At 41.6% G+C, this 16,821-nt stretch overlaps 1 protein-coding gene and 1 long non-coding RNA gene across 3 annotated transcripts; one reads left to right on the top strand and one right to left on the bottom strand.

Annotated features, from left to right (window-relative positions):
- The first annotated feature begins 1,250 nt into the window (after window positions 1-1,250).
- LOC124865204 (ICOS ligand-like) lies at window positions 1,251-9,607 on the top strand. The gene is made up of 3 exons (XM_047360166.1): window positions 1,251-1,614; window positions 1,828-2,172; window positions 8,788-9,607. Exons 1-3 carry the CDS (start codon window positions 1,548-1,550, stop codon window positions 8,988-8,990), a joined length of 615 nt encoding a protein of 204 aa, XP_047216122.1. The 5' UTR covers window positions 1,251-1,547; the 3' UTR covers window positions 8,991-9,607.
- Window positions 7,991-16,020, bottom strand: LOC124865205. 2 transcript variants are annotated; one of them, XR_007037501.1, is made up of 4 exons: window positions 15,712-16,020; window positions 13,197-13,309; window positions 12,167-12,871; window positions 7,991-8,025 (listed from the first exon to the last, which is right to left on the bottom strand). It is a non-coding gene; the product is annotated as an uncharacterized LOC124865205 (long non-coding RNA). The 2 variants fall into 2 exon arrangements; XR_007037500.1 differs by lacking the exon at window positions 15,712-16,020 and having other exon boundaries at window positions 13,197-13,416.
- Window positions 16,021-16,821: the final 801 nt, after the last annotated feature.

Genomic DNA, 16,821 nt, shown 5'->3' with positions numbered 1-16,821 from the left:
CCAAATGTCAAAGTTTGACTTCTCAAGAAAATAAAGTCACAGAGACGTGAAGCCTTCTGTCATTAATCAACATCTAGTGCCCAACAAAACTCAATAGTCAAGGGCTGACATCATCAACGCGTCGCCCGCTAAATACACGAAGGGTAATGTTTTACTTTAGAAGGTCCCTACTTGACACCCTTCGCCTAATAAACATGAAACTGAGCCCAGTGACAGATAACAAGTTGGTCTAACCTGGTCTACTGGGACCTTTGTCCTGAGGTTGTGGCTGCAGCAGCGTGGCGAAATCTGATGTCAGGCAATGGCCACATGTTTGGCTCTAATTTCAACATTTAACATCTGATCTGCACCAAATTGAATTGAATATGATTGATATTAATCCGCCCCTGAACAGATATTCAGGCAAAAGTTGTGGGTGTGGCCGAATTCCTCAACAGTGCCCTCTAGAAGCAATAGTATGAAATCTGGTACATATGCAACTTCTTAGGACCTACAAAAAAGTCTCTTAGAAACATGGTCCAAACCCCACAGGAAGTCTACAATTTTGGAACAAAGCCGCCATTTTGTCTCTTTTACACACATTGTATCTGAGTGAACTTCTCACACATCTTTTTACTTACTGACTTCAAAATGGTTCAGTATATTTTTAAGACATCCAAAGTTTTCAAAAGCTGTTTGCTTCATTAAAGCATGTGGGCGGGGCCAAGAATCAAAATCTGAAATCTCGCCATTAAAAAATAAAAATGTGTCACCAGACTTTCTGGGTTTCATCTCAGACCAGCACATTAACATGCTCATTTGCTATGATCACTTTGGCCCCGCCCACTTAGAACAGGAAGTCACGTTTTAATTGTGGATGTCCTCTATTTACACTGATTCACATACATACGTTTCAACCTGTTTCTGATGACACAGAACATGATGTTATGTCTTGCTGTGAACAGTGATTGTTGGATGTACCTTGGCAGAGTGGCGGACTTCCATATCTGGCCGTTTGCATACAATTGGCTCTAAATCACAAGCATGCTGCTCTAAACCAGAGATGAATATGCTAGTCAACCACCAAACAGCTCTATTGGATTAAATTTGAATTTTAATCTACTGTGCCCTCTAGAATATTTCAAATGGATATATGTTCCTGTTACATCATCGGATCCGCATCAATATGTGCTTCATCATGGAGGAGGAGGTGCAGGATGCCCGGAGTCGCAACAGGAGCCGGAGAGGCGCTAAACTGCGAGGGTCGCCTATTACTGCTTGCAGCTTTTATTTATTGTACTGATCCCCAAACAGATATATTGTGCTAGGCGGGCTTGCCATACTCCCTTCAGCTCCGCCTTCTTCCGTATCTATAGTCGCAGCGAGATTTCAGTTATCGGTGTTTCTGAACGGTGGATATTTTATTAATAAATGGTTTAACAAACAGCTAATCTAAGAAGTTTTAGTGTTTTAAGTTAAAACTCTTGGTCCCTTGTTGTTTCTTAAAATCATAATATCGATCTAAGCTAAATACGTGAAACGGTCGGGTGGTGGATCAGAACCAGGAAATGGATTCTTTAGTGACGTTCTCCCTGGTGTCGGTTCTGATCATCTTCATCTCGCCTGTCTCTACAGGTGAGGTTCTGCAGCAAACAAATCTGTTTCAAAGTGATTTTGATCTGAGATCCGGAGCTAGCTTGTTACACTGATTGTTCATGGAAAATCCTATGTAATCTTATGTAATCTTATGTAAAAGGCAGCATCGTCTTCTCGTTAGGTTTCTTTGGTTAGTAAATAACAGTTTAATAAATGACCTTTAACCTCCCTGCTCTGTTTCCTCTCCTGCAGATCAGAGAAACATCACAGCTGAAGCTGGACAGGACATCATTCTGCCATGTAGAGCTCCTGACAGTAAACCTGTTATAGCTGTAAAATGGACCAGAACTGATCTGGGACCAGAATATGTTTTTCTGTACAGAAATGACCAGATTAATTTGGAAAACCAGCATCTATCTTATAAGAACCGGGTGGATCTGAAGGAGACACAGATGAAGGATGGAGACGTGTCCTTGGTTCTGAAGAACGTGATGACTGATGACAGAGGAACATATGAATGTCGATTCTTCCAGAAAGCAACTAGCACCAGCATGGAGACCATTCTCATCATAAACCTGGATGTATTTCCTCCTCCAGGTGAGGTGGTCACAGTTTTTAGCTTCTCCCTGGTTGTTCGAGTCAAATGGAAACATCTGAGAAACTGAGTATGTTAACCCTGAGTTTGGAAAACTCCAGAAAGAAATAAGGCTAAGTTTAAGTATATCACCATGGTAACAGGTCATGTGAAGGAAAATAAACCTAGCAGTCGCTGCCCACTGAATCAACTGCATTAGTCTTTAGTTTCTGTTATAAACTCTAAATGATGTGAAATCAGGAGTTTTACTGAGATGTCTGACTCTAAGGGAGCATCTTCTGACCTGGACTGGATGTGTTGTTACTACTAGATATTTATTTATTTGTTGGAGCTTCATTGGTTTCATCAGATCCTCTCATTTATCTCTAACCTTCTCTGGCAGCAGATTATCACACGGGACAGACGGGAGCCTCATTAAAACAACCAACCTCAGGGTCAGGATAAAGGGTCAACAGGAAGGGACTAACAGAACATTTTCTGTCCTCCAGTGGGGTTCTGTGGAGTCCTCCTGGGATTACAGGTCCTTCTCAAAATATTAGCATATTGTGATAAAGTTCATTATTTTCCATAATGTCATGATGAAAATTTAACATTCATATATTTTAGATTCATTGCACACTAACTGAAATATTTCAGGTCTTTTATTGTCTTAATACAGATGATTTTGGCATACAGCTCATGAAAACCCAAAATTCCTATCTCACAAAGTTAGCATATTTCATCCGATCAATAAAAGAAAAGTGTTTTTAATACAAAAAACCTCAACTTTCAAATAATCATGTACAGTTATGCTCTCAATACTTGGTCGGGAATCCTTTGGCAGAAATGACTGCTTCAATGCGGTGTGGCATGGAGGCAATCAGCCTATGGCACTGCTGAGGTCTTATGGAGGCCCAGGATGCTTCGATAGCGGCCTTTAGCTCATCCAGAGTGTTGGGTCTTGAGTCTCTCAACGTTCTCTTCACAATATCCCACAGATTCTCTATGGGGTTCAGGTCAGGAGAGTTGGCAGGCCAATTGAGCACAGTGATACCATGGTCAGTAAACCATTTACCAGTGGTTTTGGCACTGTGAGCAGGTGCCAGGTCGTGCTGAAAAATGAAATCTTCATCTCCATAAAGGTTTTCAGCAGATGGAAGCATGAAGTGCTCCAAAATCTCCTGATAGCTAGCTGCATTGACCCTGCCCTTGATAAAACACAGTGGACCAACACCAGCAGCTGACACGGCACCCCAGACCATCACTGACTGTGGGTACTTGACACTGGACTTCTGGCATTTTGGCATTTCCTTCTCCCCAGTCTTCCTCCAGACTCTGGCACCTTGATTTCCGAATGACATGCAGAATTTGCTTTCATCCGAAAAAAGTACTTTGGACCACTGAGCAACAGTCCAGTGCTGCTTCTCTGTAGCCCAGGTCAGGCGCTTCTGCCGCTGTTTCTGGTTCAAAAGTGGCTTGACCTGGGGAATGCGGCACCTGTAGCCCATTTCCTGCACACGCCTGTGCACGGTGGCTCTGGATGTTTCTACTCTAGACAGTCCACTGCTTCCGCAGGTCCCCCAAGGTCTGGAATCGGCCCTTCTCCACAATCTTCCTCAGGGTCCGGTCACCTCTTCTCGTTGTGCAGCTTTTTCTGCCACACTTTTTCCTTCCCACAGACTTCCCACTGAGGTGCCTTGATACAGCACTTTGGGAACAGCCTATTCGTTCAGAAATTTCTTTCTGTGTCTTACCCTCTTGCTTGAGGGTGTCAATGGTGGCCTTCTGGACAGCAGTCAGGTCGGCAGTCTTACCCATGATTGGGGTTTTGAGTGATGAACCAGGCTGGGAGTTTTAAAGGCCTCAGGAATCTTTTGCAGGTGTTTAGAGTTAACTCGTTGATTCAGATGATTAGGTTCATAGCTCGTTTAGAGACCCTTTTAATGATATGCTAATTTTGTGAGATAGGAATTTTGGGTTTTCATGAGCTGTATGCCAAAATCATCCGTATTAAGACAATAAAAGACCTGAAATATTTCAGTTAGTGTGCAATGAATCTAAAATATATGAATGTTAAATTTTCATCATTACATTATGGAAAATAATGAACTTTATCACAATATGCTAATATTTTGAGAAGGACCTGTACAGTCGACACATTAAAGCTGTAGTCCATAACTTCTCTTAAATGATGGTAGAGAGAGGACATTTTGAAATCTAACCGCTTTAGCTCCGCCCCTGCTCCCCCTCCTCTCCTAAAGAAGCTGGAAGCCACGCCTCCTATATACGAGTGTAGGCGCAGGGCTAGCGGTGTGAATACAGAGAATAACTGCACTGATCCGGCATAAAAAAAATTGACCGATGAAGCTTCGAGCTACCATTACATCCAATGGAAAAATATTCTTCTTCGGTCCCCTCCCTCCTCTTCCTCAGTTAGCTTGATGTTTGAACTACAAGCTGATGTTCCATGTAAAGGTCAGTTAGCATTCAAGCTACAGGATTCTCTCCAGCGCATAGCGGCCCTTTGACTGACATCTGGCCTCCTTCTCCGTGTGGTTTTAATGTCGGCTGTAGCGCATGCTCTGAGTCTGTTCCTGCTTCCTTTCATCCTATACGACCGCTAACAGTAAAGCTTTCTAAAATCATGTCAGCATCAAAGGGTGGCGACATATCATGACGGGCCTTCAGAAGAAAATCCCCTATTGGTTGAAGTTTTAGGCACTCCTCTCAGATTTGTTTAGCTGTAGATGCAGGGGAGGAACTACAGTAAAATAATAATTATCACAGGTTACCTACTTTTCATCATAGAACGCGCTCCGATAGTCACATTTTGGTGTTTCTTAAATTATTTTAACAATTTAGAGTTACGGACTGCAGCTTTAATGATAGAAGAAGAAAAAAATTATATTCAGACAAAGCTTCACGTTTACATGCTGTCATGTTTGAAACATAAGTCAAATAGAAAACATATCCATGTCTAAGGGCGCCTTCACACTGCAGTCCAGTCCAGGTATTGATCCATGGATCGGTAAAACTGATACCTTCAGTTGGCCCGGGTTGCTTTCACACAGAGACTTTTAGAAAGGGCCAAACAAAGTCATGCAGATGCAATGGATTGTTTCGGGGGTAGTATTTGCTAATCGAGAAAAAATAAAACATGAAGAAGAAAGTCCATCTCATCAGGGTTTCTGTTGCTACTTTGGTGTTCAAATGTAGTTGTGCGCCTGCCCTCTTCACTACTCCGCGTGGCTCTACGAGATATTTTCAAACTCTTTTGTCGTCGGATCTTACCTTGTTTTTCCTCTACTTCTTCTGCTGCTCCTCAAATGCGCTTCTCTTACATCACTTCCTCTCTTCCTGCTTTTGATACGCTGAGAACAGCATGCATTCACACTGCAAGCGAACCACTCCACGGTTCCTAAAAGCCTTGCCAAGACCGGCAGTTATAACCGGGCCAGGTTACGGTTCTCTGGTCCGTTCCAGGGTCTGGGATGTGTTCGCTCTGACTTGATCCATTTCAGAAACTGGACTCTGGCACGGTACAAAGTGTTCCAAAGGTTTGGTATGAAAGCAGATACTTTCGTCTATGGTGATTTTTACATCACCCACCTATTTGAAAACCTACAACATTTCTCTCTTATAAATTCACTGGGTTTGGACCTGAGGAACAGACGGTATGATGTGGAAAAATTTTTTAGTTCAGACTTTTCTCCCGACTCGACTCCCTGATGCCTTGAAATGTTTTCAGTTTCACAAATATCAAGAAGCTCCCATTTGCAAAAAACGAAATGCTGTGATGTGAACGCTAAAGTCTGAGCTTTGTAAGAAAATGAATGACATAAATGAGGGATGTTGGGCCAAGCCATCATAGAACAATGGACTGAGGCGGGTTACAGACCAGAGAACAAAGGAACTGGTGAAGAATTCTGAATCCCAGAATGCACAGAATTCCACATCTGGGGGTGAAATAAACCCATTGGTTGAAGAAGCTCCTAGGAAGGTGGGATCCTCCATGACGGCATAGAGGCAAGAACTCCCCCATATCATTCAGTGATATTTTTCATGTTAGGAAGCGCAGAGTGCTGCTGAAACCATGCAGGAACGTCTTCTGGTTGAATGAAAGACTTACCTTCTTCTTTGTACCTTCAAGAAGAACCTTGGATCCAAAGTGAAGTAAGGTCTGCTGCTTTGGGCATCCGGTGACGTAAAACTGAGACAAACCATGTGCACCTGGCAGTCCTAGCCCCTGCAGAATGAGAATCTAAGTATCTCCAGGAAGAGATGGTTCTTTAATTAGATGAATAAAGCGGTTCCCACTCCCTGCTGGTTGAAAGAAGACTGCATTGGAACCAAAGCTCCATGCATTGACCATGAGCAACCAGTCCAGAGGAACTGTTGACCCCAGCTGCCAAACTAGAGTGGTTGCAACTATCTCTGGCCCACAAGACCTGGCCTGATCGGATTTTCCAGAGGAACATGAGCTTCAACAGCTATGCGAGAGCTGCACATAAGATGTGTTGTGTCTGGTTTTATGGTACGATTGAGCTTAAATGCAGTTTAGGTACTTCACACCCTCCTGTGACTGTTAGAAGAGCGCTTCACTCCATCCTATTTGGCCATTTTTGTAGTTTGATAGCAGAGATACAATTATCTAGCCTGTAGAAACTTTTTTTCCCCAAAATGATTAAAAGATGTTATTCTTTCATTTATATTACTGGCAATATTTTAACACAAATTAGTCAGATGCCTTTTAAAAATATAATTGCTACCAAAATATGAATGAACCCGTCTAGCTCCAAGAACATCACCCAGTGCTTTTGGATCATGTGTTCCCCAAACAAAAACGATAAAAACAATGAAAACTGTTAATGTAATAATATTAAAACATGCAGTCTGGTTCTGTCCTCCAGGAGCTAAAAGCAGCACACAGCGCTAACATCAGCAGAAGACACAATGCTACTGCTATCAGAACAACGACCAGGACGTCACATCAACACAATAAATTTATGTCTAAAATAAAGTTTGTTGTCAATTTAGTGTTATTTGTAGCTTTCTGCTTCGCTGCTTCTGTCGTTTCCCCGGACAGAAGAAACTGACCCCTTAATCAGATGAAGTCTTTCAGCTAATCCTTCTTGATACTGGAGGAGGTTGATGAAGAATTCGTCCTTGAAGAGCTTCATGTAGACGAAGAGGAACTTCTCCACTGATGTGGGAACATTTCCATGAAGAATAAAATGTAACCAGGAACTTTGAAGAGGTTCTGATGCTGGGAGACGGTGTAATGAATTGTGTGGCTTAATGTACCCAGCAACTGAACCGAATGTATCCATTTTAAGCGTAGGCATACTGGCGCTTGGACTACAAAATTGCAGCGAGAAATAAAAATGGCGGATACGCGAACTTGTTATCCAGAAGTCCATGAGTTTATTTAGATGTTCTGCAGGAAATACTGTGACGTAACGGTTTAAAAACGTTAACGGATGACGGAGAAAACTTTCTTTTCACAAACAGAGGTATAGCTTCCAGGGACATGCTGCATTATGTCTTCTTTTCCTGGATGCCACAGCTAACTGCCAGCTTGTTTATTTCATATCTCTCTCTGCTAGCTTAGCTGTTAGCCAGTTAGCCGCCCTAGCTCTACACATCCATACCTCTATTCCTGTACCTGTTGGGACACGGCGCCAAATTTATTTAGCTTAATGCTAATTTGTCCTCATCCCGTCTGTTAAACCCAAGTAACACACCCTTGTTCTGACACACACACACACACACACACACACACACACACGCACACACACACACACACACACACACACACACACACGCACGCACACACACACACACACACACACACACACACACACACACACACACACCTATGCTGGACTGTAACATTACTGCATTTAGAATTAATTAATTTTATCTTTCCTTGTTTTTCTCCTTCCTGCTAGTTTAGTTGACTGTTGCTAGCTTTGTTATAATCTGCTCATGTATTTTAACTGTAAAGCTGAAGTATTGCGTTAATAAATTCTGGTGTGTTTTAAAAAGACGTTGTTTGTGTTTATTCTCTATATGTGAGCAGTGCTTGTTGTTAGAGAACACCAGAGCATGAATTCACTCCATCTATCATTGAAGATCAATAATTATTAATAAATGCCCTTGGCACTTATTAATAATTATTGATGGTAGAACAACATCACTGCTGCACAACAGATAATAATTTGAAAGCTTTGCCAACAAATAAAAATATGTGGGAATGACGTTACGTCCAGTTTAGGTCAGGAAATGTTCCTCCAGATATTACAGAATAATTCTGCTCTGACCTGAACCCGACTTTAGGAATATAAATCCATGTGGGACAGAACTTCATGTGGGCCAGTAGAAACTCTACTCAGATCTTGTTACCATGGTGATAAACTCAGAGTTTAACTTTCCTTTTTTAAACATGAAATCCAGAATTTTCCCAAACTCAGAGTTTTCACATCACCAGTTTTCTAGAGCGCCCCACTGGTCAGATGTTTCCTCAAGATGTTGATGATGAGACTCTGTAGAAAGCAGCTGGTCTGAGAGCAGGAGATGATGTTCTTCAGACATCTCCTACCTGACAGATTATACTAACACCTGGTTCTGTTCTGCAGGTGACCCGGATGGAGGCAACAAAGATGGATCTGTTGGGCTGGGGGTCGGTCTGTCAGTTGGTATAATTATTGCTGTTGTTGCTGCTGGTTTGTTGATCTATAAAAAATATTCAAGTTCGAGAACAAAATCAAACCAGCCTCCTGAAGAACCAGCTGGACCTCAGCGGACTTTAATGTCTCACAACGGAGCAGCTGACCCGTGAGTCCATGTTGACCTGCTGGATGATGGAAGATCTGTAGAACCAGAGGAGACAAACCTTCCTAAAGAACTTGCTGCTGATGAGAAACATCTCAGTGGTTAGTCGTCTATTTCCTCCTCATGAGGACCAACCTCATCATCTCCATCACCAACCAGCTGAGAGGAACCCAAACACTGGTACCAACAGTTTCTGTCTTCCAGCAGAACCAAACCAACCTGTTACAGATTTGTTCTAGAACCCGTTCCAAGCTGGACCTGAGCAGTGGAGACCCGTTACTACATTCTTCTCTAAACCTGAATCAAGCTGAGCTGCAGAGTTTCAGGTTCAACTTAATGAAGGTCAGGAGCTTCTGACAGCTTCAGACTTTTAGATGTTTTCTTTGTGTTTAAACCTTCAAACGTGTCTTCATTTCATCTTCATCACCACTGACCAGAGCAGCCTGATAGATGCTTCTTCCCTCTGCAGAATCCGTCCAGAACAATGTGCAGCACCATAAACCATCAGTGTTTCTCAGCAGCAGGTCACACGTTATGATCCGACCTCATGTTGAGTCAAACATCAGGTTTCAGTGTCTCCTGGTGCTGATCTGCTCGGTTCCTCTTCGTCATGACTGCATTATTTACTGTTTAATGTTCCTTTCTAGCAGAAACATTTCATTCAGTTTGTTAAATGTTCCAGCAGCCTGAAATCATCTAAATCATTTCATTTATTAGCTGATATTTCTGCAGAACGAACCTCAACAACGTCTCTAACTTTCAGCCAGCTGACCTTACAGTCACTCAGATTTATCACATTTCACTTGTTTAAATATTTTAATTGGTTGAATGTTTGATTCTACGGCTTTAATTTCAAGCTAAAATAAATAGCTTACAGAAGCAGCCTCAGAATGTAAAATATGTCCTTTAATTAGAAGATGGCTGAGCTGATGATGATGTTTTTACAGCGTGGAGACAGAGTTGAGTCTGAACGCTAAACTTCATCTTTATTCACATCAGAAAATGTTTTCCTCTTCTTTTTCTGTAACGTTCGTACCTTTTCATTTTGAAGGTTTTTGATTCATGTTTTAACTGTAATCATGTCTTTAATTCCCAGAGGTTGGAACAAACATCTAAAACCATTTATTTCCGTTCTCAGAACCTTCTTCAGCTGTCATATGAGCTTCCTTTTATTCCCTTATGATAAATCTGACTCTGTTCAGACCTTCTCCCCCTGAGGACCCCTGAAGGTTTAGGTCTAGCATCTCTTCTGCATAAAAGCTGCGTTTCCCTGAAAGCAAGGCAGTAGCTGCTGGTTGGAGTCCAACCTGCTGCAGTAAGGACTTCATCCTCTGGGGGGCGCTTTAATGAGATTCTTCCTTGGTTACAACGGGGTGACCCTGATCTTGAGTGTTTATACTCCAACTTATTTCAGTTTTTGATGCTAAATTTTAACATCAAAACAAAAACAATATTTAGGAACTGGAAGAATGAAAAGAGTTTAAATATCATTGGTCTAAATAAGATGGAGGTGGGTTTGCTGCAGGATGCCTAGCTTGGTCTTCTTGGGTTCCTGCGCCCGGGTGGGTGGTGTTTCAGTGGGACCTGGAGGTGTGGGGGTCTCTGACGGGGTCACAGGGAGGGCCCAATGGTGGGGCCTCTCCCCCTTGGTGTGGTGTTTTTGTGGGAGCTCAGACCAGGGTCTTGGGATGTGTCAGGCCAGCTGTGGGCCTCAGCGACCAGGCTGGTCTCTGGTAGAAATCCCCCCCTCTTAACCTCCCTGAGGGTAGCTCACCTGGTGGGATGTAATGTGCCCTACCTCCCTTGGTCCCTCTGAGTTCCAGGAGCCTTGGCAGTCTAGTGCCTGCCTGTTCTCCTGCTTGATACTGGGCTTTCTTGCTACCTGGGGTTTGTGTGGGTTCCAGGTGTGCCCTGTGTGGCTGGAGGTGTCGGTTGTGCAGGGTCGGGGGGTTCGCTACCCTACGTCGCCCCCTGCCCTGGGGGGCTGCTGCTCCTGTGTTAGGATTTACTGCAACAGGTTCTTCACGGGTCTGCCTAAAAAGTCCATCAGACAGCTGCAGCTGATCCAGAACGCTGCTGCCTGGTTCTCACTAGAACCTAGAAGCTAAAGAACATCAGCCCAGTTCTAACGTCCTTCTACTGGTTCCCTGGACCTCAGAGAACAGACTTTAAAATCCTTCTGTTAGTTTATAAATCACTGAATGGCTTAGCACCAAAATACATTAAAGATCTATTGCTGTTGGATCAACCTTCCAGACCAACCTTCTCAGGTCTTCTGGTTCCAGTCTACTCTGCATCCCCAGAACCAGAACCAAACATGCAGAACCAGAATTCCGTTCTTCTGCTCCACTAAACTGGAACAAACTTCCAGAAAACTGCAGAGATGTTGGATCCCTGAGTCAGATATTGTTATTATGAAACTGCGCCATCTACCGTTAAAAAAGAGAATAAAAACGTCATATTTCATGATAAAGTTTTCTATTTAAAAAAAGTATGCATGTATTATAGTGGTTGACCAGCCTAGACATGCTAGACATTAGCCTCTCTGATGCTGATGGCTTTTAAATCAAGGTTAAAACCAATTAGTTTAGAGCTGCTTTTAATTCTTCTATTTAAACTATTAACTAAAAACATCATTAAATTAAGTCTGTAGTCCAGTTTTTCTTTGTTTTTCTTTATCATGCCAAGCTGTGGACTTTTTTATGTTTTATCATGTAAACTTTGAACTGTGCTGTTGCTGAAATGTGCTGTAAGAATAAACCTGCCTTACTTCTGAGTGGAGCGTCTGACTGCTCTGTGGTGCCACCTAGTGTCTGTGCCTGGAGCTGCTGCTGCCTTCAGGAACCATGTCTACCTGCCCTTTGCTGCTTTCTACCGTTCTCACCTTTCTAACAGCTGTGCACCTCCAGGTGACACTTTCACACACACACACACACACACACACACACACACATCCGTGTTTTACTATCTTTATGAGGACTTTTCAGTTACTTCCATTCATTTTTCTTGATTTTTAAACCCTGACCCTAAAACTCACCCTAACCATAACTCAATTCATTCCCTAGTCCTAAACCTAAGCCCTGTCCCAAGAACGGAATTTGAAAAAGTGAGGACCAGGAAAATGTCCTCACTTTGCAATAAAAATACGAAAAATGGTTCTCACTCAGCAACAAGTACAAGAACACACACACACACACACACACAGATAATCCAAATGGTTGTTCATACAAACACAGGTTACTACTACATGAATGTGACCTGCCTACTTTGATGCTGGATCCAGTCTTGATTTATAAAGTTATGTCAGATTTCTTTTTGTAGAACAAAACCGACCAACCAGATCCTCCATCTGGTCCGCCTGAGATGCCGACAGCAGACATGGAAATACAACACATGCTGTGACTGTTGGGTTAACTGGTCTCTCTAAAATAACCCTTAGGTGTGTGTGTGTTTCAGCAGACTCTGAACTTCTTGTAATCAGAGGTTAATTTTGGATTCAAGCAAAGAGGAAAAACTGATGTGGACCAAAGCCTGAATAAACTGATTTCTGTTTATCAAAGACGTCTTATTTCTTTATACCATCTTTAATCATTTGAATGAATTATTTTGAGGCTTAAACTGGTTTGACTAAGTCTCAACTTCAGTAAAGTAATGAAAATACTATAGATATAGTAATATTGTACATTGTGTCTCTTTCTGTTTTCACCCAGTTTTACATAAACTAAAATAAAAACTCAATAACATGATTTATTCCAAACTAAACATTTATTAAAAAACAAAAACACAAAGTGTTTACATTTGATATCTGAATTATTGACTTATTATCAGCATCTCTTGTTATTCTTGCTGCAGGCAGGTTTCTGCTTTCTAGGAGCAGCTCTGAATCATCTAGAAAAATAAATGACATTTATTATTATTATTATTTATAATTTAATAACTGCAAATCATTTTCTTAATCTCACAACAACAACTTTGACCAGACTAGACTGTAGCTACATGATGAGTCGTCTGTTTTCAGTGTCATTGCTTTAAGCTCTGTTGTAATAAGTTGCTTAATAATTACAGTTTTATGGCAACATATCAGATAATCAACTCTACATGTTCTATGTGGGAGCAGAAATTAGCACAGATGATGCTCGACACTGCAAGCATTAAATACATTTACACTCATTCCTGTGTATAAAAATATAATAATAATAAAACACAAACTTACCGGCTTCAAATGGATCATTTCTGTTGGAGAAAGCCTCTTCTGTGGATCAATGTTGTGGTGTGAAGGTCTGGAATAAACTCCAAAAAGAGCTGAAGCAATGTCCAAGCATGAGTCTGTTTAAAAAAAGACTAAAACTGATGTTTTTCAACATGTACTGGGATGAAGAGGGGAGGTGAATGGTATCTCATCTGAGCACGGTATGTATGTGTGTGTGTGTGTGTGTGTGTGTGTGTGTGTGTGTGTGTGTGTGTGTGTGTGTCTGTGTTTCTGCTGTGTGTTTGCATGGGGTGCATGGGGGGTGCTGGGCCCTCTTCTCTGCTTCTGGTCCTCTGTAGCTGCAGCCTGATGCTGCAGTTGTTGCAGCCTGGCTTCTCTCGCTGCTCCTCGCTCTGTGCCTCGTGGTGGTGGGGGGCAGGTCGGGGTTCAGGGGACTCTTGTGGACGGCTTGGTAGTTCAGGGGGGTCCTGGGGATCTTGTCCGCCTCTTTGCGCTGTGGGGTGGGGGGTTGGGATTGGTGGGGGGAGCTGGTGGTGGTGGAGCTGTGGTGTTGGATTGTGGCTCTGATGATTTGGGGGGGGGGGTCTCTAAGTGCCGATATACAAGAATGTGAATGTGGATTTAGGCCTAATGTGTGTGTGTTTCTGTGTGTGTAGGTATGCATGTGTGCAGTTACATGTACATATGTGGAGGTACATGTTTGTCTGTATGTGTGGATATATATATGTGTATATGTATATATATGTATATATATAAATAATTGTGTATATATTTTTATTTATTAGTTTTTGGTTTGTGAATTCTGGATCAAAAACATAGATGTTAATTAGGAAGGTTACTCAAAGTTAATTTAAGTGCAATTAGGGGGAGAAGGGGTATGAAAAATAAGTTTTACTTCTTCATACCCCTTTTCAGACAATTTATATTAATTAATAATCAATATCAGATCTCAGGTTAAATATACTGACAAGTTTGCTTGTTGGAAAATGTTTATTTTACTGATGTCTATTTGTGTTTAAGTTAATTTAATTTATTTGGAACTGGAAATGTAATTTAATTTAATGTTTACCAAACACTTCTTTGTATGGTATTTGGATATTTGTTTGTTTGTTATAAGCATTTCTGAAATTGATTTATTTATTTACTGTTGTTTGTCATTGTCTGAAATCATTGTCTGAAATAAATAAATAAATAAAAAAAAACAACAAATGTTTCCCAGAGCTCCGCTCTGATTCAAAGGAAGTCCTTATATGGTCATCTACCATTACCGCCCCGCCCCTCCAACAAGGTAGTATTAATACTTTTTCACAGTTAATGTTCTTCATTTATTCATTTTATTGGATCATCGTGACTGATTTCTGTCTTTGCTGCGTCGCTTCTCTACTTTTTATGGCTAAATTTGACAAAAACTGGACGAAAACTCTCTCCTCATTCTCTGCGTCACCGACGCTGACGCTGAGTTACGTAGCCTCGCTGGTATGGAAAGCCATTTAGTTCATTATCTGTGGGTTTTAAAAGGCAGATTTTAACGGAAACACTTCCTGTCCTGCGAGTAGAAGCAGGACAAACTCTCCTATTCCTGGTAGATATGGAGAAGGTACAAGTACACAACATAGTCCAAGTGTTTCATGACCCGGACACGCAGATAAAGTCCAGTCACCACCGAATAAAAGGTTCTGACCCGGCTTGGCTGTCAGAGGAGAAATTATCCCCCTGGATCTATAAAACTGAGCTAATTAAATACATGATAGATAGATAGATAGATAGATAGATAGATAGATAGATAGATAGATAGATAGATAGATAGATAGATAGATAGATAGATAGATAGATAGATAGATAGATAGATAGATAGATAGATAGATAGATAGATAGATAGATAGATTAAAACACTTCCTACATGGACCCAGTAACAGTCTCTCAGTCTTAAACTTGATGTTCAGTAAACTGTTAGAATGATGAACAGAACCGAACAGCTTTAGAGGTTCTGGAACCTTGACTGCCCTCTGCTGTTAGAAAGAGGAACTGCATGTTGATTCCTATCAGCTGTTTGTTTTCTTTGTCCAATAAAAAACCAGAAGATGAAGCCTGTTACAAACTAAAATTATTATCAGAGTGAGTGAAACTGACTTAAATACATTGGTTTATGTATATAGAATTTAATGAAGTAGTTTCTGACCAAGATAAGAAATCTGTGTATTAAGATAATTTATTAATATTAAAATTACATCTTCTTTTTGTTGACATTGGGGTTCTTGCTGTCTTAAAGTAGAACAACAAGACTGCTTTAACAAACTCTATTGAACAGCAGGTTGGGGGATCTGTCTCTGCAGAGAGCTGATTGGTTGAACCAGCCTTGAAGCTGTCAGCTGTAGAGGTTTCAGGGGCTCAGTAACACATTTTATCATTAAACACGTAATAAACAAGTTCAAACTGGAACAATGTGAGTAAAAGAGGCTGGGAAACACCAACAAGCTGCTGATAGCAAACAGAACCACTGAGGGACTGAAAGACCTACCTGGAGGAGGAGGAGCATCCAGGTGGATGGTTCTGATGGGACCAGTCTTCAGAAGGACTCTCTTCTCAGACTTGTTCCTCCCTGAACGACTCGACACTCAGATGTTCCTCCATTAGCAGTCCTTCAGAACCAGATTCACCTCTCCATCCTGCATCTGTCTGTCCTGCAGCTCCACCTGGTTCTTGAACGATGGATGCTGGTTTTCTGGATCAATCTGCTCATCTCTGTAGAGCAGAACATGCTGACTCCAGGTCGGTTCTGCTCCACTCTACAGCTGAGGCAGCTTTGTGTGAGGAGGTCCACATGGCAGAGTGATGTTGTCTCCAGGTTCAGCTGTGATGTTTGATCTGCAGGAGAAGAACCAACACAGAGCAGAGAAGTTAAACAGGTCTAATGTACCTCTGGCCTCTGGACCGGATCAGGGAGACCAAACATGTTTCAGATGTTCCTCACATGCATGTTTGACTAAAACCTCAGATCTTCATTTAGCTCCTAAATGTAAATTCTTACTATTTGGTCAACATTAAATGTACTTTTTGATACTTTTCAGTAGAAATATATCGATGTAACTCCAGAACGAGATGAAAGGGTCTAAATAGATCAGATTTATACAAGGAAACTAAAATGACTTTAAATAGAGAATCAAGTTTTCTGCCCGACAACAACCATCAGGGTTATTTAATCATTATTATTTAAGTCATTTAATCCTAATCATGAATAATCCTCCTGTCTTGTCAGTTTATCTTTATACATTTATAAATCTAAATACATCTCAGACCAGTTTATGTGTGGAGGACCAGAAGAAGTGAAGAGGGTCCAAATACCCACACACACACACACACACCCATCAGCAGAGTCTGGTACCAGCACCGTTCTCTTCATCCTTCAACCTTTGGATAATAACTAGTTGGAGGTTTTTCTTAACAGACTCCTGCTTGAACTTTCAGCTCTTTGTTGAGTTTATTCCAGAGACAAAGACACAGGGCTGGAAAATCAGGCTGGATTCCAGGCTGGATTCCAGGCTGCTTCACCATGACGGAGGTTGGAGTGTTTTAGTGAAGCTGCAGCACGTCTCAGAGTTTTCTGCTGTGTTGGAACCACGTCCAGCAG

Source organism: Girardinichthys multiradiatus, unplaced genomic scaffold (genome assembly GCF_021462225.1).
Source record: "Girardinichthys multiradiatus isolate DD_20200921_A unplaced genomic scaffold, DD_fGirMul_XY1 scaffold_40, whole genome shotgun sequence".
Taxonomy (NCBI): Eukaryota; Metazoa; Chordata; class Actinopteri; order Cyprinodontiformes; family Goodeidae; genus Girardinichthys; species Girardinichthys multiradiatus.
The sequence above is the reverse complement of the archived record's forward strand: the minus strand, read 5'-3'. Positions and strand labels throughout refer to the sequence as shown.

What these genes read in the sequence shown, in the direction of transcription:
- LOC124865204 (XM_047360166.1), top strand. Translation starts at nt 1,548, where the DNA reads ATGGATTCTTTAGTGACGTTCTCCCTGGTGTCGGTTCTGATCATCTTC. An exon ending in CATCTCGCCTGTCTCTACAG is followed by an intron (nt 1,615 to 1,827) that starts GTGAGGTTCTGC and finishes CCTCTCCTGCAG; the next exon opens with ATCAGAGAAACATCACAGCT. An exon ending in GGATGTATTTCCTCCTCCAG is followed by an intron (nt 2,173 to 8,787) that starts GTGAGGTGGTCA and finishes TCTGTTCTGCAG; the next exon opens with GTGACCCGGATGGAGGCAAC.